Source organism: Taudactylus pleione, unplaced genomic scaffold (genome assembly GCF_031769625.1).
Source record: "Taudactylus pleione unplaced genomic scaffold, aTauple2 ptg000202l, whole genome shotgun sequence".
NCBI classification, from domain to species: domain Eukaryota; kingdom Metazoa; phylum Chordata; class Amphibia; order Anura; family Myobatrachidae; genus Taudactylus; species Taudactylus pleione.
The window spans coordinates 8,362,290-8,386,244 of NW_028284604.1; the positions used below are offsets into that span (position 1 = coordinate 8,362,290).

The 23,955-nt window shown below is 42.5% G+C and overlaps 1 protein-coding gene across 1 annotated transcript in view; it reads right to left on the bottom strand.

Annotated features, from left to right (window-relative positions):
* The window catches only part of MCC (MCC regulator of Wnt signaling pathway), a 367,976-nt gene extending 344,657 nt beyond the window's left edge, over nt 1–23,319 (bottom strand). The window contains exon 1 of the mRNA XM_088477689.1: nt 23,085–23,319. Within this exon, the coding sequence (XP_088333815.1) occupies nt 23,085–23,221 (137 nt within the window). The 5' untranslated portion in view covers nt 23,222–23,319. The remainder of the gene's footprint in view (nt 1–23,084) is intronic.
* Between the last annotated feature and the right edge of the window lie 636 nt (nt 23,320–23,955).

Genomic DNA, 23,955 nt, shown 5'->3' on the forward strand with positions numbered 1-23,955 from the left:
TAAGAAAGTGGTTTTTAAGGGCCGAAGCGTGACAGAGACAATGACCTTGTCTTCTACTTTTTTGCAGGGTTAATTCACACAAAGAATGAGGCTCCTAGCGGTGAGACACCCACAGTTCTGTACATTTTCGGGAAGATGGTAAATGATTTAAAAAAAAAAAAAAAAAATAGCAGCTAGTGTTTTTTCCCCCATGTATCCTGCTGAATACCAACATCATGAAAGACGGGAGAATTAAAAACACAAAAACAGAAACAAATCTGTATTCACTACTGGAAAAAATATTCTAGAATCTGGATGATTCATTGTCTATTAACAAAATGCAAAGTAAGGTTTAATACAAGTGACCTTTAATGATAATAAGACATAGCCTCGGAGGACCTCTACTGATGTGACTAGTGGCACTGGAAAGGCTCAGCAGAATAATCTGCTCACAGTATACTGGAGTAATAAAAACCCACGCCAAGTACTACTTGTGGAAATTTATAGGTTATGGTTTCAAAGACACCTTTATGCAATTTCAAAGACTATTGTTATTGTCAATTAAATGAACTATTTTAACCGGTTCATACAGATTATGCAAGTTGAGAAATTGCAGAATACATCTACTATATAAAAGCGAAAATTTGTCCTTCTGTCTTACTATACAAATCCACAGTTTATAAGCCAAGATCGTGAAATTTTACAAACGAGTGTATTAAAACACGGCCGAGGCAACTAAAACAATTTGAAATCAAAATGACTGTTAATTTTTAATTAAAAAACACAATTTTTGATGGACGCCACCAATTTTGGGGCCTTCCACTCAGTACTGCTGTCTCCAGTGGTGATATTTAAGAACTTTCTTATCTCTATTATTTATACTATTTCTGTCCTTCTGTCTTTATATACAAATCCACAGTTTACAAGCCAAGATTGCAAAATTTTACATACGAGCGTATTAAAACACGCCCAAGGCAACTAAAACAATTTGAAATTGAAATTAGTTCATTTTTAATTAATTAAAAAACACAATTTTGGCTGTACGTTCATTGTGGGGCCTCGCGGCATATGGGTAGGGCTTCGGAGCAAGCGTTTTTGTGTGGTCATGTTTTGTCATTATCTTAATGTTGATTATCTAAGAGAGCTTTAGCAGGCTTTCCCAGCATTCTCAGCTGTCTGACTATACCAAATTACACAACAACATTGACTTCTTGCTTCCAACTGTGTCAAAATGATGACTTTGCAAGGACCCTGCTTTACGGTGAGCTGCCAAAATATTACACATGGAATGCTTCTGGAAAAGTGTTTATGAGCAGAAAACAGGGAGTCGCTGTAGATGATCATCCTGGTATCAGAGCAACAGAAGCTCTTGGCAGTGTTTACACTGTACATCCTACACATTTTGAATGCTTCTATCTCCGAAGTTTGCTTTACACAGTTATAGGTCCTACTGCCTTCGAAGACCTTAGGAATGTTGATGGGGAAGTTTGTCACACTTTTCGTGAGGCCTGCCTAAGGGCAGGTTTGTTGGAAGAGGATGTGAAAACAAACATTCTTAAAATCCCGGGCAACGCTGGGTACTCCAGCTAGTACTTTATATATTCAACACCACAAAAGGGGCAGAGTCAAATGTATGAAAATACATGAACCAAAACATTAGGCCAATATTACTTATTTCTGTTTGAGATTCTACATATACAGATATTGATTTCTACATTGTATAGCCATGGCCAAAAGTTTTGAGAATGACACAAGTATTGGTTTTCACAAAGTTTGCTGCTTCAGTGTTTTTAGACCTTTTTGTCAGATGTTACTATGGTATACTGAAGTAAAATTACAAGCATTTCATAAGTATCAAAGGCTTTTATTGACAATTACATTAATTTATGCAAAGAGTCAATATTTGCAGTGATGACCCTTCTTTTTGAAGACCTCTGCAAATTCGTCTTGAACGGTTGGGAGAAGTTGCTCTTGGAGGATGTTTTGCCAACTCAATAAAGAATCCTGAGACCTTTCATGTGTGGGGTTTCTTCTCAGCCAAGGGAATGGGCTCACTCACAATTTTGCTCAAGAACACAGCCATGAATAAAGAATGGTACCAAAACATCCTCCAAGAGAAACTTCTCCCAACCATCCAAGAACAGTTTGGTGATGAACAATGTATTTTCCAGCATGATGCAGCACCTTGCCATAAGGAAAAAGTGATAACCAAGTGGCTCGGGGAACAGAACATCTAAATTTTGGGTCCATGGCCAGGAAACTCCCCAGACCTTAATCCCATTGAGAACTTGTGGACAATCCTCAAGAGGCAGATGGACAAACAAGAACCTACAAATTCTGTCAAACTCCAAGCATTGATTAGGCAAGAGTGGGCGGCCATCAGTCAGTATGTGGCCCAGAAGTTGATTGACGGCATACCAGGGTGAGTTGCAGAGGTCTTGAAAAAGTAGGGTCAACACTGCATATATTGACTCTTTGCGTAGACTTAATGTAACTGTCAATAAAAGCCTGTGATACTTATGAAATGCTTGTAATTTTACTTCAGGATACCATAGTAACATCTGACAAAAAAGGTCTAAAAACACTGAAGCAGCAAACTTTGTGAAAACCAATACTTGTGTCATTCTCTTTTGGCCATGGCTGTAGATTTACATAAAAAAAAAAAAAACCAGGGAAAAAAACAACAACATAAAAACTAGAGTAGAAACATGACAATGTTCTTTTTTTAACATCAATAATATTTTATTTAAATATTTATAGTATACAGAAAGAAAAAAGGGAAAGGAGGGGAAATAAAAAGGAAGGATGGGTACAGAACACATAATTAACAATATACATAATGCGAGACTGATTAACAATATACTAAGCTAAACAAATCAGTAGAAAAACTCATAAATCTTATGGACAAAACTAACCAGATGTGGGAGGTTCATTCAAACTAAATTGCAAGGGATTATTATTAAATTGTAAGGGATTATTATTGTAAGGGATTATTAATTGTAAGGGAGGATTAAGACAAAGATTATTTGGTCAGAAAATCAGCACCTTCTCCATCAGTTACAAATTCATGCCAAGCCAATCCACTTCATTATCGGGGAGGAAAGAGAGGTCGAGTAGGACACAGATTCTGTGCCAAATGTAATCGGGTGAGAGTTTAGCAGTATACACTCACACTTTTTAAACTCGGCCAATGTAATAGAGTCCGAGAACATGCAAACTTACATGTTTTTAGATTAAAAAAAAAAAAAACCCTCACAATTTAAACTCTTATCCAGATGTTTACCCATTTTGAAGATAAAACTCGACTAATGTGAGAGTTTACTGCTAAACTCTCAAATTTTCTAAACTCTCATCCTATTACATTTGGCCTTCTATCTCCATTAGAAAATGAACTTTATGAAACACTTGATAAGTAGAGGAGAAAGAGGTTGTTTCCAATATCGAGCCAGCTCAGCATGGGTTGCGATACAAATATGTCCAAGTATATATCGCCGATATGACGGTATTGGGGCTGGGTATACATGTATCAGGGCCAAGGACGGGGATAAAGAAAGCCCTAGAACCTTATGGATTAAAGAAAATACATCTATACAGTAAGTACGTAACAGGGGACAGGACCAGAAAATGTGATAAATATGACCCATCTCACCACAATTATGCCACCAGAATTTTGAACAAGAACGCTAATAAGAACGTAATTTATCGGGAGTAAGAAAGCATATTTAGCAGCTTGACCTGCATCTCTGTATGGTTCAAACATTGTGACATTTGGAAAGAGGTAATGAAATTGTTCTTGTAACAGTCATGCATATACTAGTATTTAGGAACCATCATTTGCCATGTCACAGGCTATTGTACACAGTGTTGCGGGTGGGTTTTTTCCACTCTATTCCCCAACATTCCGTCCTTATTCCCCTCTCTGCCAGAGTTGGCTCAAGGGGCAGGATGGCAGTCCATTGCATACAATTGTGTCCTCCAGTATCTGGATACACACACACACACACACACGTTAATACCAGCATGTGTTCCACCCACTGAGCCACACGGTCAGTATCCAAACTGGACAAGAAATGATAATTCGGCACAGAGGTCGAGCAGACTGGTATTGTCACCAGGATATGACAGCATACACGGGTAATTATAATAGTCATCTATAACATGTCTGATACGGCGTTGATCAATTTTAATAAATGATTAACTTGGGGTAACTTTCGGGTCTAACACAAAAATGCAATACAGGTATATTGGCAAACTAGCAGCATAAGGTCAATCAAAATAAACATCTCTGTCTCAACAATAGAACTTAGCCTGTTCAACAACGGAAATATTGTAAAAAAAAACCAAAAACCTAACAGTATAGAGCTTTTTCATTAAATGTCTTCAGTTCCGATAAGTGACTAAAAATTTCACATATTTGCAAATGGTACTAGTAATTTTATATGCGGAGATCACTTACATTAATGGAAGCCAAATGTAGGAGTGCATTTTCCCATTAAGGACATACGTTTTCCGATGGCTCAATTCAATTCAACTCGAATTGAATAGCGCAGGAAGGAGCTCCCAGAGCTATTCAGTTCAGCCCGTTGTTTTGTCAGAGAATGCCGGTTCTTGCGCCTTAAACATGGTGTTTAGTCGAAAGAACCGGCATTCGCCGACTAAACTGCCCGACACGATGCTGTTTCCGCGGCGCTAAGGGCAGAAAGCAGCATTGTGCCTGTAGTTTTGTCGGATTTCTGCTTGCACCCCAAAAGGAATGCGAGAAGAAATCCTTAGGTCGGGCTTAATAACGCACTGAATTGTATAGCTCCGGGAGCTCCTTCCCGGTGATATTCAATTCACGTTGAATTGAATAGAGCCCAAACACTTAAGTGATGACATCTTAACTCACCGATTAAAAACAAATGATAAAATAACTCATTAGGGGGAGATGTACTAAAAGCTCTGGAAAGTGATAAACTGGAGAGTGATAAACTACCAGCCACTCAGCTCCTAACCGTCACGTTAGTCTGTGTTTGAAAGATGACATTTAGGAGCCGATTGGTGAGTGACAGACTACCAGCCAGAGTTTAGTACCATCTCCTCCATAAACAGATACTTCAGCGATCTATAGTGGAGTGGGAAGGTAATGTTTAAACAGAGCTACAGGAGAATGTAAGGCCATTATAGAACAGCATCTTATTTTTTGGTTAATTTAGCTCAATAAATAAATCTGAAAAATTTAATTACTAAGCCTACTGGTTAAAATCTCCATACACATTGATAACGTGACATTGAAGTATTGACTCTTGAGCAATGGTGCCCAGTTTACTGCAACTTTGCTACAGATGTGATTAGTGCACAGGAACATGTTTAATCCTAAAGCTGCATACACACACACACAACGATTTAGTAAACGAACGATTTTAGTAAACGATTTTCGTAAATTTTTTCAGTTTACTAAAATTGTTCATTTACTAAATGTAATGAACGATTTTTTTGAACTACAAACGATTTTTGCATATTCCCTTACTGAAAATCGTTGAGTTGGTCAGTCTGACTGAACTACAAAAGTGAACACGCATGAACGATAATCGTTCAACGTTTTAACTCAGGAAGTGAACGATTTTTTCAACGATTGAACAATAAATGATATTGTTAACGATAATCGTTCAAAAAATCGTTGTGTGTGTATGCACCTTAAGAACTAAAACTGTACAAGTACAATGACCTGAAATGCACTGATGTACAACAACATATTCAATATTTGGGATTCAATTACAGGACATGGTAAATTTATGATTCATCATATAATTTCACACTGTACGTAAAATGTGGGGGGAGTTGAAAAAGAAGAGAACATTGAAAAATCAGAGTCTCCTTTCCTGAGCCCAAGACTGACTGTAATCAAAATGACACTTTTGGGACATCCCCATTATTGAAAATGTTCCAGAGTGGCAGTATGACGTGTATAATAGATTCAGGAAGGGCAAAGCACCCCAAATGTATGAAGGACATAAATCTTCTTACAAATCCTGGCCACATTTCAAGTCAAATAAGTAGATATAGAGCACAGAATATATAACAGACTTATAGTTCAGCCAATGCACACGTTATTTACTGAGGGACGTTGAACAATATAGTTGTTCAACCACTATCATTTATGAGCTCATCAAGTTTGAACAATAACTACTGTGTAGTGTAAACCAACCAATAATGAAGGGTTGGGTACGGGATGCCGGTACTCTGAATCCCGATGCCGACATCCCGATGGTTTGGATATCAACACCAGTCGGTAAGTATCCTAACCCTAGCCCTAAACCTACCCATACCCATCCCACCCCACAGCCTAACCTAACTCACCCACCCACAGCCTAATCCTAACCCTCCACCCAGTGCCTAACCGTAACCCCACTACTTACAGTCTGGATGCCAGTGGTTGGGATGCTGGCGCTGGGATTGTGAACGGTGTCAGGAATTCCGGCGCCGACATCCCGACAGCCAGGATTTCAACTACATCCCATAATAACATGTGTACGTTCTAGCAGTTTACACCAGCAAGTTCAACTAATTTATGGACTGCTTTAGCCATTTTATCTGGTGACACCTTAAAACCTTATTTTACTGAATCAAAAGCCATGGATGAAGCTGGCTGGAAAATATTGGTAACAGGCACCTATAATAAGCGAGAAAGCGTGTCTGTCCATTTGTCCTTTATGCACGGCCAAATTTGGCATGGTGGTGTAATTTGACCAGGATTAGGTTTTTGCCTAGGTTTGAACTTCGCCAGGTCCACACACTGTCACACAATCCCTAAAATGGGGACCCTTAAATTACACAGGTTCCGGGCTGGCTCCAGTTGAAAATGGCAGTCTGCCAAAAACCTGCCAGAAAGCTACAAAAGTGCCCTTTAAACCTCAGTCAGTGCAAACTTGATGACTCAAGCAAGTTCATACTAAATCCAGGGCCTCTGCATTCGCATGCAAGGACGTAACTAGAACTTTGTGGGCCCCATAGCAATATCTTAAAAACCTCCACGCCCCCCCCCCCCCAAGGTAAAACAAAAAAACAAACACACATACATTTGCCTCCACACAGAGCCCATTCATGATATGCCACACAGTAGTAGCCCTTATACACATTATGCCACACAGTAGTAGTGGTGCCCCTTATGCATTGTGCCACACAGTAATGCCCCTTACACATTTACCACGCAGTAATGACCTTTACAGATTGCCACATAGTATTAGTGCCCCATATAACACATTATTCCACACAATAGTAGTGCCTCTTACACATTACCCCCCAGCAACTCAGCTCCCCATGTCCCTCCAGCAGCCTCTCGCCTCCCTGTGTGTGCAATCATTAATGGATTTGGGGACCGGGCCGCCAGCTAATTACAGCTCGTGGACCGGCAGGTATGGACAGACAGCGCCGCCACAGTTTGAATCTTGCGCCGGTCGTGAACCAATCGGAGCTCGTGGCCTGGAAGCCAAACAGAAGCCGCCACTGCTGATTGGCTGCCGGTCCACAAACTCTGATTTCCCCACAACAGCGGCTCTCTCCATGACTGCCTGTCAGTGTGCCAGCTGTAACCAGCTGGTGGGCCGGCACCAAAACAACATCGCTGACACCCGGGCCCCCTCGATTTCCCCGAATGAACCGGCCCACCTTGTGTGTGTGAGTGGGTGCAGTGGGAGTGGCAGGCTACAGAGACAGCTCAAGCACATAGCATCCGCACCCCACGCACCCACAGTAGTTACGCCACTGTTTGCATGCATGTTAGCAAAGAGTAGATCAGGATCAATTGAATGGGGTTATAGGAGAGGACAATGTAAACAAATAAAGGCTGCAGGTGAACTTCAGGGTGCAGTCTTCAACCTGGGCAACACCGGGTATCCCAGCTAATTATCAACATTGAGACTAATAGCAAAAAATAGCCTATTTATGCATAACAGTAATAAAGAATCTGCCCAATACCATCTAATAATTAACGGAAAAACGGATACAAATAATTAAGCCGAAATGTTTATCATTAGCATGCATTCTAATGCTGGTTACAAACTTAAGCAATCCAGCGTTCTGCTGACTGTCCCCGCATACAAAGCGACCGATTTGTTAAGCATACAGACTCACCAATCGGCAGCTCAATATGTCTGGCCAGACATTAAAACTGGGCGGGTATTTAAATTTGTTCACCTAGTTGTGATGTCAGTGTCGGCGGTTCCTGCGGCCAATGTACAAGTCGGTCACCCGTACACAGCGGCAAATGCGCACAATATAGCCCATCTGCCGTACTGCACGGCCGACATGATATATCTATGAATGTCGTTGTTCACAGATATATTGTTCGTACAGCTGTATGACAAAGTATCACATAGCGTGTACTCAGCATTAGATAATAGAAGCTGGGCAGCTTAGGCCAAATCTCCCAATTGGGATATATCCTATTCCCTTAACAGACCACACAAAAAGACTTAAAAGGAAGATCAGACCTGAGCGCCTCTTCTCATAAATTTGTAGAATCTTATCAGAAAAATTCTTCTATGCTTTAGCAGCTCCACAAATGATATCAATGCTGTATTTGGACTCACAACATATAAAAGACAAAAAATAGAAATAATCATTCAAGCGAGTTGTCTTCTATAACTAGATTGTATCCACACTAGTTACCAAAAGATAAAAATTCTGCTTATAAAACGGTCTATTGTTAATTTTCTTATACAGAAAATATGTCCCACCACATTCATGAGAAACAAAAGATATAATAAAAGGTCATTAAAAAATTCATCCATAAATATAAAGAAATATAGGTCTTTTTCAGGCAATGAGGGAACCCAACCAACAACCCCCCTATATACCCAAATCAATTACATCCTGATTGCTGGGAGGAGCCAACCTCATTAACAAGCCAACAATTAAAAATACAAATAGGTACACCAATTCGGGTGACCTACATATATAATATACATCCACATTCCTATACCATCAAAAATTTTAAAACATTCCAAATTACATGAAAATACACTAGCGGGGACGGGAAGTAGACGGATAGCTGACTTCCAGTATGCATATGTATGAAGTAATCATTCATAATAGAAAAAAACTCTGCCTCCCCTAGAGAGCGGCTAGCCATCAGTCCTCCATCGCCGGAAATGACGTGTGAACATGTCGATATTGCGGATGTCGTTACGTAATTTCTGGCGACGGAGGACTATATAGTATAAGAAAATGAACAATTTGAGACAAGATATCGGAACGTACCATTTTATAAGCAGAATTTTTAGCTTTTGGTAATTAGTGTGGATACAATCTAGTTATAGAAGACAACTCACTTGTCATTGGTCTACACTAGATTATTTCTATTTGTTGTCTTTTATATGTTGAGAGTCCAAATACAACATTGATATCATTTGTGGAAGCTGCTAAAGCAAAGGAGAATTTTTCTGAGAAGATAAGTATTTTTCTTTGTTCTACAAATTTACAATAGGACGCACTCAGGTGTGATCTTCCTTTAAGTCTTTTTTAGGTGTACTCAGCATTAGTGCAACAGGGAAAGGGTCTTAATTTATCAGTTGGGTTACATTGTTAACATATAATTGCCCGCTAGCACTTATGATGAATAGTTACCAAATGGTTTCTTTCATTTTTACATGTTTCCAAGGCTTCTCCTCTGTAGTACAGAACCCCTCATATCATTTAAGTTCACCAATTTAAAGTAACTGGGTTGGTGGGTGTGAGTGAGAGTACCAAGCTGCTGCATTCACCATGATTGGGCTTCTTATTGCACCCCCTTAAACAGGTTCACACAGTCTCCAGCTTTCGGTCAGGTCTGCAGTCATATAGAAACACAAAAAGCTGCATAGAGCAGGCCCCTTGAACTTTTGTGAAGGGTAGTGGATAAGGCGACTTTCACCTTCCGTTGCACTGCAGCTTTAAATACTTACAGAAGTGTCCGTACACATCTTTGCTGCAGTCGCTCTCAAAAGCCCCACTCTGTGCGCCAGGTCCCGTGAGACTCTGATAGTGCCGGGCGTTTTGTTTTTTTTGCAAAAAAGGAGTCTTAGTTGCAATGCGATGCGACTAGAAGGCACCAGCAGACTCTGCAGATTAATTTGATATGCAACACTTTCCGCAGCTTTTTTCATTACAGGTTCCATTGTGCTTCATATACACACTCAGGTGCACACAGATATACAAGTGTCGCATATCAAATGAATCATCAGAATCTGCTGGTGCGTCTTAGTCGAAACACATTGCGACTTAGACACATTTTTGGCAAAAAAAGACGCCCAGTGCTAGCAGAGGTGCATGGAATCTGCCAGCTCACTCACGCCACGCAATTTGCGCTGTGTTGCGTATTGAGACTAGATGTATGAGGGCATGTGTACATCTATAAACAATGGATCATTCTCCAACGAACAAAATACCTAAATTAGTTATGGGACACGCCCACTTTAAACTTAACTATTAGTACTAGAAAGCAGCTAGCTCTGCATAGGGAATGGGTATGAAGTTCCGGCAGCTGAATAGCCGCCGGTCGATATCCCGATGCCGGCAGGGCAGGTAAGATCCCGACAGGGCAGGTATGTAACCCTAACTTGCCCCCGGGTGTGCCTAACCCCTCCCACCCTTACCGCAACCTAAACCTACCGGGGGAGTGCCGAACCCTAACCTCCCCCCAAAACTAACCCTGCTATGCTCCCTAAACCTAACCCTCTCCTGCGGTTAACACTAAGGGTGCCCCAGACTTACCTCATTCGGGCTAGCGTCCTTCGGCGTCGGGATTAAGATAGGCGTCGGTATTTTGACAACTATTTTAAGTTCCTTGCCAGAATTCAGATGTCGGTATTGAAACCAACTACATCCTGTCAGGTTACGGCCTAGGATCGGCCATTACTCACCGCAGAGCTGTCTGCCCCTGACCTCTCGAGCGTTCAGACGTCAGGTGCGGCGGCAAGTGACACGCTGAGGATTATGTCTAGGGACCACAGACATCCATGAGCTGCTCCGTGTCTTGGTTGCTGAGGTTGCCGTCATGGACGCAGCCATGACAGTCTTCATCACCTGATTACCCTTTACTCAACAGTAGCGCGGTGGTGGTTGTCAGCTGACACTATCCTCCAATGAACTGCTACCTTAGGGTATATAACTGGGCTCCGGACAGCAGGAAGTTGCCTGTACAACATCATTACTACTAGCGTTTGCTTGCCGTCACTTCGTTCCAGGTTCCCTTGCGGTTTACTCTCGAGTCATCTCTAGTTACTCTCCTGTGCCAGCTGTGTGACTGGATACCTTGCCCATGTGCACTGTACATCCGCCAAGTACAACCACAGTGTCACTCTGCTGTGCCAGCGGTGTGTCTGATACCTTGCTCGTGTACTCAGTACAAACTCCAATCCTCGTTAGTGCCTCTTTCAGAGGTACATTTTCCTGGGCCTCATCTGTTATCTCCCTCCATTTCCCACCTGTATCGGATACCTGACCAAAGGGCCACGACCTGCTTCCTGGGTGCAGCTTAAACCCATATCCCGCTTGGATAGGTCACTGGTGAACACCTCCCAGCAGGTTAGACTCCGCGCCTTTGGTCAGGTCTCGCCAACATCCGATACTTGTGGATGAGGAGCACATACATCCAGGCCCCTCGCCTTCGATTTCTTTCACAACCCGGGACCTCAGCTTTCAGCTCCTCAGTAGGAGATTCCCCTGAGCCAGCCATGGCACATCCCCTCATAGCAGGCTCTGCCTACAGATTAGTTACAAAGTACAATGCGGACATGTAACGTGGGAGGAAGCCTATACTTTGATGTTCAGAAGATTTCAAGAGAAACATTATCAGTAATTACAGTATAAGCGAGAATGGGAAAGCATGTGGAAAATCATATCCTTGGGCATTAATTCCTGCTAAGTAGTAGAATAAATCTTCACATATCAAAATGCTGATACTAATAGACTTGACCCATATACATCGCACACATAACTTTCTGTTCTGCTAGGAACATAACAAGGCTCAATGGAAACATCGTATCCCCAGTCAGCATTTGCCTGTTACACAAACATGCCATATGCAGTGGATGCAGACAGTTTGTGTTTTTCCTGCAATAAGGATAAGTTCCGTATTATACATCAAAGGTGGGATTTGGTCTACAGGTTATATTTATGTGATCCTAAAGGGGACTATACTGAAGGCATTTTTTTCTATTAATGTAGTGTATGTAACTTTTTGTTTTCTATCATTTTTATGACTGATTTAGTAATAAATGTTTTATATAATAAACTGACCTAATATATTAATACATTGGGATGTTTTTTGTGCTCCCATTTGTTGATAATTCTATATTAATATCAGAAACAATTTTCTGTATTTAATCAATAGATAACCCACTAGATTCTAGTGATACCACACACAGCACGTGTATGCAACAGGAGCAGTAAAGACTTATCTAAACTATTTGCTTACAAACAAATATTTTGATGTAGAACCAGGGATGATATGGGGCGGATTCAATTAGCTGCGGAACCATCGGAACAGCTTCAGACAAATTCTTCGCGGTAGGCTAATTCTGCGCGCAGCTGGTGGAGGGTTTGTGGTAGGATATATTGGACATGTTATAATGTCTACATTTAGGGCCTCATTCAGAGGTGGTCGGAGGATGCAAGCGGTCGCTCAGAAACTGGGCGGCCGCTTGCATCCTGACTGCCCGCCTCTGTTTCGGTCGTTAGGCTGTGGGTTTACACCCACAGCTCTAACGACCACTAGGGTGATGGTCGCGATGGTCAGAGACCATCGCGACCATCAGGGCTTACGACGAGACCCTAGGGTAGGGTCTCACTTGTCGTAAGCCCGGAGATCTTCTGGCTCTGTCAGAGCCGGAAGCTCTCTACTGACATCACTAGTGATGTCAGTGGGGCCTTCTCCAAGCGGTAGGCGTTCCCATGGGAAGCCTCCGTTTGGGCTGCCACCCCCCCGGCCCGCCTTCCAAACGGGGCGAGCTGTCAATCAACATCGACAGCTCGCCCCCTTTGGAAAGAGACACGCTACGACCGGCGCTGTCGGTCGTAGCGGCTCTCACGCATGCGCACGAAGGAGCCGGCTCCCTCGTGTGCATGCGCACTTGACAAACATCGAGGCGGCCATGCGGTCGTAGACCATACGGCCGCCTCTGAATGAAGGCCTTAGTCCCTGGTGGCCCAGCGGTGACTTTCCTGCTCCCATCGGCTGCAGCAGCGTCTTTCAGGTCCCGGAGGTCATGCGAGTGTGACTTCTGGTGTAGACATCTGACAGAGCGGCAGTTCCGGTGAGTATTCTCCCCCCTCTAGCCAATCCTAATTCCTAACCCTCCCCTCTAGCTCCCAACACTAACCCCTGCCCATCCAAAGCCTAACCCTCCTGTCCTGCAGCCATACCCTAATGTCAATGTTATGGAGGTGCGAGAATCAGCCTCGTAAATGGGCAATAAACGCACAACAGGAGGAGATCATGCCAAACAAATCTTATTGACTTTTATGACTCTGTGACAAAAGTAAAAGATCAAGGGGGGGTCGTAGATGTAGCTTATCTAGACATTAGTAAGGCTTTTGGCATGGTCCCGCATCGCAGAATGATAAACAAACTGGAAAGCTTGGGATTGGATTCTATGACTGTTGAATGGATAAGATCTTGGTTGGAGGATAGGAAACAGAGATGTAGTACATGGAGTGTATTCACAGGAGGGAAAGGTTACCAGTGTAGTACCCCAGGGATCTGTACTTGGGCCATTGCCTTTTAATATCTAGGTTGGCTACATTGAAATGGTGCATGGCCTACATCACAGAATGAATATGATCTTAATATGTACAGTTTGGAGCAGAGAAGGGATATGGGGGACATGATAGAAACTTTCAAATACATCAGTGGTGTTAACAAGGTACAGGAGGAAGACATTCTTCATAGGAAGAGATGTATAAGAACACGAGGACATGCACTGAGATTGGAGGGAGGTAGGCTCAGAGGAAATTTGAGGAAAAATGTCTTCACAGAAAGGGTAGTGGATAAGTGGAATAGCCTCCCATCAGATGTGGTTGAAGCCAAGATGGTTTAACAATTTAAACACACTTGGGATAGGCATAAGAATATCCTTAAGAGAGACCTAAGGAGCAAATAGGGTTGAAGTTGCCAAAAGGATAAATGAAAAGGGACAAAATACATAGGCCAAGTGGTTCTTATCGGCCGTCAAATTCTATGTTTCTATGGGGTTTATTTACTAAGCTTTATGTACAAGCCAATCAGCTCCTAACTGCCATTTTGCACACAGCCTGTGACATGGCAGTTAGGAGCTGATTGGCTGGTACCTTACCTCCGCTCACTTTTCTCCTAACAATGCTTAGTAAATTAGACCTCTATGTTTCTATGACAGCTGCTCGCATGTAATTGAACCTGCCCTAAGAGGTATGACAGTAAACAAATATCGCTTTTACTGAATATGTACGTGTTTCAAAGTATAGTTATGTTAAGGGACCCATCTAAAGCAAAACTGGTCAGAATGGACTAAATGAACATAACTATTAAGGTGCATACACACACAACGAATTAGTTAATGAACGATTTTAGTAAACGATTTTCTACCTTGAAAAAATGAACTAAAATCGTTTACTAAAGTTGTTCATTTACTATGTTCATTTAAATGTAATGAACGATTTTTTAGAACTACAAACGATTGCTGCATATTCCCTTACTGAAAATCGTTGAGTTGACAAATCTGACTGAACTACAAACGTGAACGCGCATGAACGAAAATCGCTCATTGTTTGACTCAGAAAGTGAACGATTTTTACAAACTATTATCGTTAAACGATATCGTTTAACGATAATCGTTCAAAAAATCGTTGTGTGTATGCACCTTTAAGGTGCATGCACACACACACACACACGATTGAGTTAATGAATGATTTTAGTGAACGATTTTCTACCTTTAAAAAATGAACTAAAATCGTTTACTAAAGTTGTTAATTTACTATGTTCATTTAAATGTAATGAACGATTTTTATGAATTACAAACGATTTTTGCATATTAACTTAATGAAAATCGTTGAGTTGACAAGTCTGACTGAACTACAAACGTGAACGCGCATGAACAATAATCGTTCATCGTTTGACTCAGAAAGTGAACGATTTTTTCAAATGATTATCGTTAAACGATAATCGTTCAAAAAAATCGTTGTGCGTGTATGCACCTTAAGAAAAGCCAACTCTTCAAGTTTGACACAATAGGTGAAATCACATATAGAGGGTATATTTATTTTAAAAGGTGACTTTTACAAGCCACCTCTTGTCGGTAGTTCTGGATGCAGGTTTTAAAAGGGCAACGACTTTAAATGCAAAAAATTCCTGGAGGCAGATTTACTATTCAGTCATTTATCCAAGCTGCCAATGATCTGCATCTTTGACCGACTGATTTAAAACGGCAATAGCGATAACTAATAAACAATCCTGATTTAGCATTTATTATTACAGCTGCCATTTTAAATCCAAGTCAAAGCTGCTGATGTAAATATACCCCCCTGCATTTAATATTAATGACCTTTTAAATTCCACGGCCAGAGCCCCAGCATAAATGAAAATACCTTGTAGGCTTTTTAATGCAATGTAATTCATAGTGCTGGATGTAAGTGGAGATTTATTTTACATTTAACTACCCACTTGACCTCTATAGGTTCTTAACAAATCCCTTTTTGGGATAAAATCATCCCCAGAGGTGCATCATAAAACTCTGCAGCAGTAATTTGAAGACATTTAAGGAGTTGAAAGCTACATTGATGACATAATAACCTAGGCCTAGACAACGGAACAGCATGATCAAAGAATGACACATGTCCTAGAGAGGGGCAGACCTAACAATTCTAAGCTGAAGAAAACAAAATGTAGTGTTGGCCTGTAAGAAATAAAACATCTGGGCCATATTCTTTCCAATGATGGATTAAATGGGGATCTGAGCAAAACAAGCAGTAAAAAAAACAAAAAAAACATACTCTTGAATGTTAACCATGTTGACACAGTCTTGGGATGTATTCCAAAACATAAAGAAGCACTGCTTCAATGGAGCGGGTTTGATGCTATAGGGCAGTGGTTCTCAAACTCGGTCCTCAGGACCCCTCACAGGTCACATTTTCCAGGTCTCCTGGCAGGTGCACAGGTGTATTCATTACTCACTGACATTTTAAAAGATCCATAGGCGGAGCCAATTATTTCACTTGTGGTTCCATGAGGAGACCTGGAAAACATGCACTGTTTGGTGTCTTGAGAACAAAGGCCCTCATTCAGAGCCGGACGCTCTGAGCAGAGCGCACGCTGTGAATGAGGGCCGTCCTCCATAAAAATGGAGCGTCCTCCAGGACGCTCGTATAGCTGTAGGTCACCACCCACAGCCTATACGAGCGTGCAGGTTGATGGTCGCGATGGTCTTGACCATCGCGACCATCGCCATTGCGAGCCGGAGCCTGCGGTTGAGTTTCTCAACCGCAAGGCCCAGAGTGATTTTGGCTCTATCAGAGCCAAAATCACTCCCACTGACATCACTAGTGATGTCAGTGGGCCGGCTTCTGACGGTAGGCGTTCCCTTGGGAACGCCCCCGTCTGGGAGGCACGCCCCCGGCACGCCCACCAAAGGGGGCGTGCTGTCAATCAACATCGACAGCACGCCCCCTTTGATCAGACACAACGAGCGAAGGAAAGTCCTTCGCTCGTCGCGTCTGGCGCATGCGCACGACGGAGCTCCCTCCGTCGTGCGCATGCTCAGTGCACACCATCGACCCACTTGCGAGCGGACAGCCGCTCGCGAGTGGGTCTGAATCAGGCCCAAAGTTTGAGAACCTGTGCTCTAGATAAGCTAAAAGTGATGTTTACTGAAGCACCAGTGCTCAATTACTATGGCGTAAATACACCAGTGGTAATTCATGTGGGCGCTTAAATGGCTTGGGTGTCACCTCCATCAAAAACTATAAATCTCAACAAAAAGCATCCTCAAAAACAGTGACCCAGAGACACTATGCACAATTACAGACAGAGATACCGACAAACTTTAGGAGTTGAAAGATTCTATCAGTTTGTGGGGTCTAATGGTGAAAGTTTAGCCCAACTAACAAGGACAACGGCAGTATATCTACTGCTACTGTCCTTTTTTTTTTTTACAAATCACCACCTCAGGATGGAAGGCGATAGCACAGAATAATAAGAAAATTATTATATTATAATAATATATTATATATATTACAGTGGCGATAGAAAATAGATGTAACTGAGATGAGACAATTGGTGAATTGTGTGTGTAACCAGACCAAAAAAATAAAAACACACACACACAACTCCATTAACAATAAACTCCACTGAGCAGCGACCCAGCTCGTACTGACAGTAACAACATACCAGGATAAACCATGCATCTGGCTGAAGCACTGTCTAAAGCAGGGTTTCCCAACTTCAATCCTCAGGGAACCCTAACAATGCATGTTTCCCAGGTCTCCTCACAGAATCTCACATGAAATAATTAGTACCACTTTAAAAATGTGCCAGTTAGTAATGAACAGATCTCTGCTCCGTAGGAGATTTGGGAAATATGTACTGTTAGGATTAGGAATCTTAGTTCCATAAAAATGGGAAAATGAAATGCTGGAATGCATTATTATATTTTATTTTTAAGGCACCACAAATTATCAGCAGCGCCGTACAGGGAATATACATTGGTGGGAATTCAATTGGTTATGATGTGCCGCCAAGCATCGCAATGATGCTCATCTACGCACATATATGACAGTTACTGTAGTGCCAACATCACGAGTATCCCTGCACACCTCTATTTGGTGCAAGGGGAAAACTTGTGATGCCACGTGCCATTTGGGACTGGCACATTGCATCAAGCTGGCAGAGTTGAATTCCCCGCATTGAAACTCGACACATCATAAGTGCATTAAAGGTAAGGTAACATATTTTAAGGCCCCCATACATCAGCAATCTGAAAACCACAATTGAACAATTTGAAGATTTATTGCCCGATCTTAGGATTTCCCAATATAGCAATCTGTGCCCATACATTACAGATCTTTTTCAGCAATTTGCAGATCATTTTCAGCAAACACAGATCTGCCAATCTTGAAAGGCCCATCATTTTACTAGTAACGGTCCGCAAATCATGTCCATACACTAGCAATCTACAGCCCCAATCCATCTGTGAAATCCAACATGTTGGACAATCTGATTTAACAATTCCAATCACTTTTTGGTTGTAATCTGCGATCTGGGGGCCTTGAGACACAACCAAGGTAAATTAGGGATGGAAGGATGTATGGGACCCCATTCATCAGTAATCGATTGTATAAAAAAAAAAATCTGCAATGTATGGGCTTCACAGATCGCAGATTGCAACCAAAAAGTGATTGGAATTGTTTAATTAGGTTGTTCAACATGTTGGATTTAACAGATAGATTGGGGCTGTAGATTGCTAGTGTATGGACATGATTAGCAGATTTGCAGACATTTACTAGTAAAATGATGGGCCTTTCAAGATTGGTAGATCTGTGTTTGCTGAAAATGATCTGCAAATCACTGAAACAGATCTGAAATGTATGGGTGCAGATAGCTAGATAGGGAAATCCTAAGATCGGGCAACAAATCTTCAAATTGTTCATTTGTGGTTTTCAGATTGCTGATGTATGGGGCTATTACTGATTTGGCATTAAACTGTATGTCCTGCAACTCTATGAATATGATAAATAATTGCAGGATTGCAACACACAGAAAACACCAAACCAAGATGCCAGTCAACCACACCTTGTTACTATATTGACAGCTGTTCCAGGAAGATCCTATTTATCCTTGATCGCCAGGAAAATTTGGTGATAGCATTTTAGTGGTTCAAACTTCATTGAACTTAACGGTTAAGAAAGAATAACAGAAAGCTGATAATTACCTCAAAACACAATTTGCTAAGTATAGAATTCTAATTTTAGAAAATGTTCCACGAAATTACCAATCCACATCAAACCTCCCTCAACCTAATGAGGAGAGAGAACACTGGTACACTGTTAAGCTATTTTTGCATTCACCTTTATGGAGCATCAACTCTACATTGTGGCCTATGTTTCTATTATGAATACAAGTTACTTTTATGACACTATATGTGGTCAATGGGCCCTAGCTGCCAGGGCAAGCTAGTGCTTGTAGTTCCAGACCAGTATCTATTTTGATTAGACTAGCATTACCCTTGTTAATTATTTGGACTAGGGTTGTTGTTTTTTTATTAAACAGAAAAGGCAAGAACAGTTATCATCAAGTTAGTTTAATGCATCTGCATAACTAAACCTTTAGACCTTAAAATAGAATATAACACAACGCATAACAATATCTCATACACACCATTTTATGGGGGGGGATACAATTGTTTGCACCTGGGGCTGCTACTAATGGGTGCCCATTGGAGCAATTCAATTATTGCTCAAATCTAGTGCAGATGCCGAGAGCGCACAGATTTCTGCTCACACCGTTCAGATGGTGACCAGAAATCAGCAAAAAGCTTTGGTTTTGGGCACGCACTAACCAGGACTTTAGATGGGTTTACCCGCTTTATGTGTCTAAACCCGGGCAATTTGGGTGTGAAAAGGCATGGGCGTGCAAAAACAATTGAATATCGCCAACCAATCTCCCATCACTGTAGATGGGAGATCGGGCATGTTAAGCATATTAAATCTCCCCCTATGTGGAGTGACTCAATTTTGAGTGATGTACATCACTCATCATTGTGTGATGTGATATGTGGCTGATGTGTATTCAATACATGCGACAGCCCAACATCACACCATTTTCCTGCCAGCCCACATGGGAGAGCGAGGAAAAATGCATGATGCCGAGGCGATTTTGGAGCGATGGTCTGCCTCCATTATCAGCGGTAAATGCTATTTTGACTGCACATTGGATGAATCACTCACTATATATGTGTAACTATGCATTACTATTTTAGCATCTTGCTGTCAATTTATAAACAAAAATAAGTTGTGAAATTTATTTTGTTGGCATCTTACTGTACTATATAGTTATCATTTATGAACTTATTTATATATGGTATAATGCACCATCTGATACATAAGTGATGCATCAGTATGGGTAACATTCCATGGTATTATTTAAATAAGGTATAATACACCATCTGATGCATAAATGATGCATCAGTATGAGTAATGCTGCCCATCCACTAGGTGATCAAACCTAGCGATGGAGCGATAACGACGGTCGTTATTGCTCCATTGCTTGGTAATCGCCCGCAAATCAGGCAGTAAAAGGTTAAAAACGACCAGCGATGCGTGCGCCCGCTGGTCGTTTTTAACATCAATCATCGCCCGAACATGACGGTTAACCTGACGACCGCCGTCACGTTGCTATGTTCGGGGATGATTGATCTGCATACACTGAAAGTCTGAACGTTCAGTATAAGCAGTTCACCCCGCGAGATGACGGCGTCGTAATTGTGCAGTCGTCCCTCGCATCGCCTAGTGAATGGGCAGCTTAACATTCCATGGTATTTGAGATCAGATTTAAAAGATTCCAATTCCTGTTGCAGATGCTGCTTCTCTTCATGCTGGTGTTGTGGGATTTATGATTTAGTTCATGGGGCACCAGTTCATATAACTTTAAGCCCTGACTGTGATGCTCCATAGTTGTTGCGGCACTGCAAAATTCGATTCGACTAAGTCACAGATTCTCAGACTCGGTCCTCAGGATCCCAAACAGTGCACGTTTAAATGGGTCAGTGAGTAATGACTACATCTGTGCACCAGCTAAGTGACCTGAAAAACGTGACCTGTGTGGGGTCCTGAGGACCGAGTTTGAGAACTACTGGACATAAGCTGCATACACACGTAAAGATTTTCTGTCCAACCATCCAACTATTGTTGGTTGGAATGAAAATCTGGTAAGGTATGAAAGCAAATGACAATCAGCAATTTGCTGCAAAATGCCGGAAAATGGACACAAACTGTTGTTTGAACAAATTGTTTAGATCAAACATTTAACAAACTTGTCTGACGAACATTTTCATCTGTTTTCTGGCATTTAGGAGCAAATTGCTGATCATCAGTTACTCCCATACGTTACCAGATTTTCATTCCAACCAATCAACTGGTTGGACAGAAGATCTTTGTGTGTGTATGCAGCTTAAGCGAATTATACTTTAGATTGTAAACTCTCAAGAGCTGGGCCCACTTTCCTCATGTGCTTTTCCTTCCCTTGTTTATACCATCATCTCCTTCCCACAGCCTACAATGGCGCCAAATCTTTGGGTTCTGCCGCCCTGCTAGTTATTTGGAGATTATGACTGATTCAGCAATGTTTATAAACCTTGTCAGTGTTCTGCAATGCTTTGTTATGCAAGTCACTTTTTTCTTGTTTTGTTCATACTGTTTCTATTTACATATTTTTAAAGCCGCTGTGGACACCTTGTGGCACCAGGTAAATAAAGGATAAAAATAATAATAATAATAGTGAGCGGACAATTGAGGATAAAGCAAATTTGAGAAGCAAGACAGAGGCTGCAGAACCCAGTGATTGGCACAGGGCCTGATTCAGAGCTGTTCTCAATCCCGAAGGTTTGCATATATCTCCGATATTTTGCGGTCTGTGCATGCACATGTGCAGAACAGGTCCTGCGATCTCGCTTGCATATCCCCCAAGCCGCAGCATGATTGACACAGCTCGCACATGAGCAGAAGGACTCCTGTTGGTCATAAACCCGGATGTCCTCACACCACAAAGAACAGCTCGTATCATTAGAGCTGTTCTTTGCAGTTTAATCTATATGCATGCGATCAGTGGCGGGATGCATCACAATCAAAACGCAATGCGTGATGCATCCCTGCCTGGATATCTTGAGTAGTTGGCGATGGGCTGGCAGTTGGCCCCCATCTACACCTTATGCAAAAATCGTTTGTAGTTCATAAAAATCGTTCATTACACTTTAAAAAATCTGACAGATAATCTGACAGAAAATGGTTCATAAAAAAATCGTTGTGTGTGTATGCAGTTTAAGTGGTGTTTTTATTGTAGTAGTTTTTTTTTTCCCTATTTACCTTGTGCAGAAATTGAGACTGGCATCAGCTGATAGGAAATATATAAACCTTAACAGTCTCAGGCACATAGAACATTCTATCATTTTTGCAAAAGCTGGTTTTACTCTACCAATTTGGTGCTTAGTACTGAAGTTTCAGCATAGAGATCAGTGATCCATATACCAATATTCTCAGCTCACTATGGAGGAGATGTCTTAAGCCGAGAAGAGAAAGTACCAATCAGCTCCTGTCATTTTTCAAACAGCGTGTAAAGTGAAAATTAGGAGCTGATTGGTTTGTACTTTATCTCCATCCACTTTCTATCTCCCCAAGGCTTAGTACAAAGACCCCTATGGGAAGTAGCTGCCCAAAGCAACCAGCTTTTAATTGTCAATTCAAAGACTGTGCTAGACATATGACAGTTGGACGCTGATTGACTGACTGTTATAGGCCACTTCACCATCTTATCTCTACCCAAGGCTTGATGCAATTCCCCCTTTGCATGTTTACAACCAAACTGAAATTAATAATAAAAAAAAAAAAAAAAAGTGTGAAATGGTCCAAACTAGCAGTAAGAAATATTATATACCACACACCATCAATGTATCAGCTCTCGGTTTTTCACCGACTGTCCTGCCTGCGTTACCTAGAATAGTGGCACATCTTACACAGCATGCTTCCTATTTATTATTGCACCAAGTAGGGGCCAGCACCAGTCTGCATAGCACTGGGGCCAGCACCAGCTTTCATAATATTGGGTTAGCAGTCTGACCCTGCACTGTGCCATGTGCTTTGTAGTAACTTATTACCTGGCTCCTGTGTCATTTATGGGGCTGACCCTATTCTAGCTCCCTCTTGCCATGTGATTAGCACTTTTGGTGCCCTCCGGGGCCCATAATCCAAGCAGCATGTCTCAGCCCAGATTATTGCTCTCTGCTGGTGGTGCAGCCTGGCCTCCTGCACGCAGACAGTGAGTGCACCCCCTGCAGCAAAACTATTTGGCAGAAACTGGGAAAGTTGAGCATTCCTCATCCCTGAGGCTCCAGCTGCCCGCACTGTACCTGCTGATGTAGCCGTCTCCGTCCCCGTCGCAGGTCTGGAAGAGGCGCCTCATTCTCTCCTCCTCCCCAGTGCTGGAGGTGTCGCTGCTGCCGCTACAGCTGGTGCTCCCGGTCACATCCACCGCCGCCGCCGCCATAGTGCACGGCTCAGCGGCCAGGGACTGCCCACTGCTGGGATATGGAGGCTGGAGCAGCCCGGAGCCAGCTGCGGACACATCAACCGGTTCCACGCCCAGCAGCACTCCTCTCAAGGGCAGTCTCCGCCCTAGTGCCCGCCCCCGGCTTCACTCTACATTCCTTCTGCTATTCCACCGACATAATGCGCTGCTGACACCGAGACCTCTGCTTCTCCCTGCTCTACCCTCCCTGCACCGAGCACAGTGACGGATTCTATCTCCGCTTCCCTGCACCGAACACACGTCTTCGCCTTCCTCTGCCCTGTGCCTCTCCCTCCTCTCAGCTGGTCAAACCCTACCCAGCGCTAGACACACCGTTTGTCCCTTTTCTGAGCACACTGCTTCCTTTGCGATTTGTTGGGCAGTGGGCACACTGGTTCTCCTTCCTGAGCCAGACGCACCGCTTCCCCTTCTCTGATCTGCGCCGAACACACGGCTTCCCACTGCTCTGCCCTGCGCTGGTAACACTGCTTTCTCCTCTGCCCTGCGCTGGGCACACCGCGTTCCCTTTCTGTGCCCTAAGGCAGACACACTGCTTCCCCCTCCTCTGCATGGGCATACCGCTTTTCCTTCCTATGCCCTGAGCCATGCACACTGCTTTCCCCTCTTCTGCTCTGGGCACACCACTCCCCCTCCTGTACCGGACACATCACTTCTCTCTCCTCTGCCCTGAGCTGGGCACACCGCTTCTACTC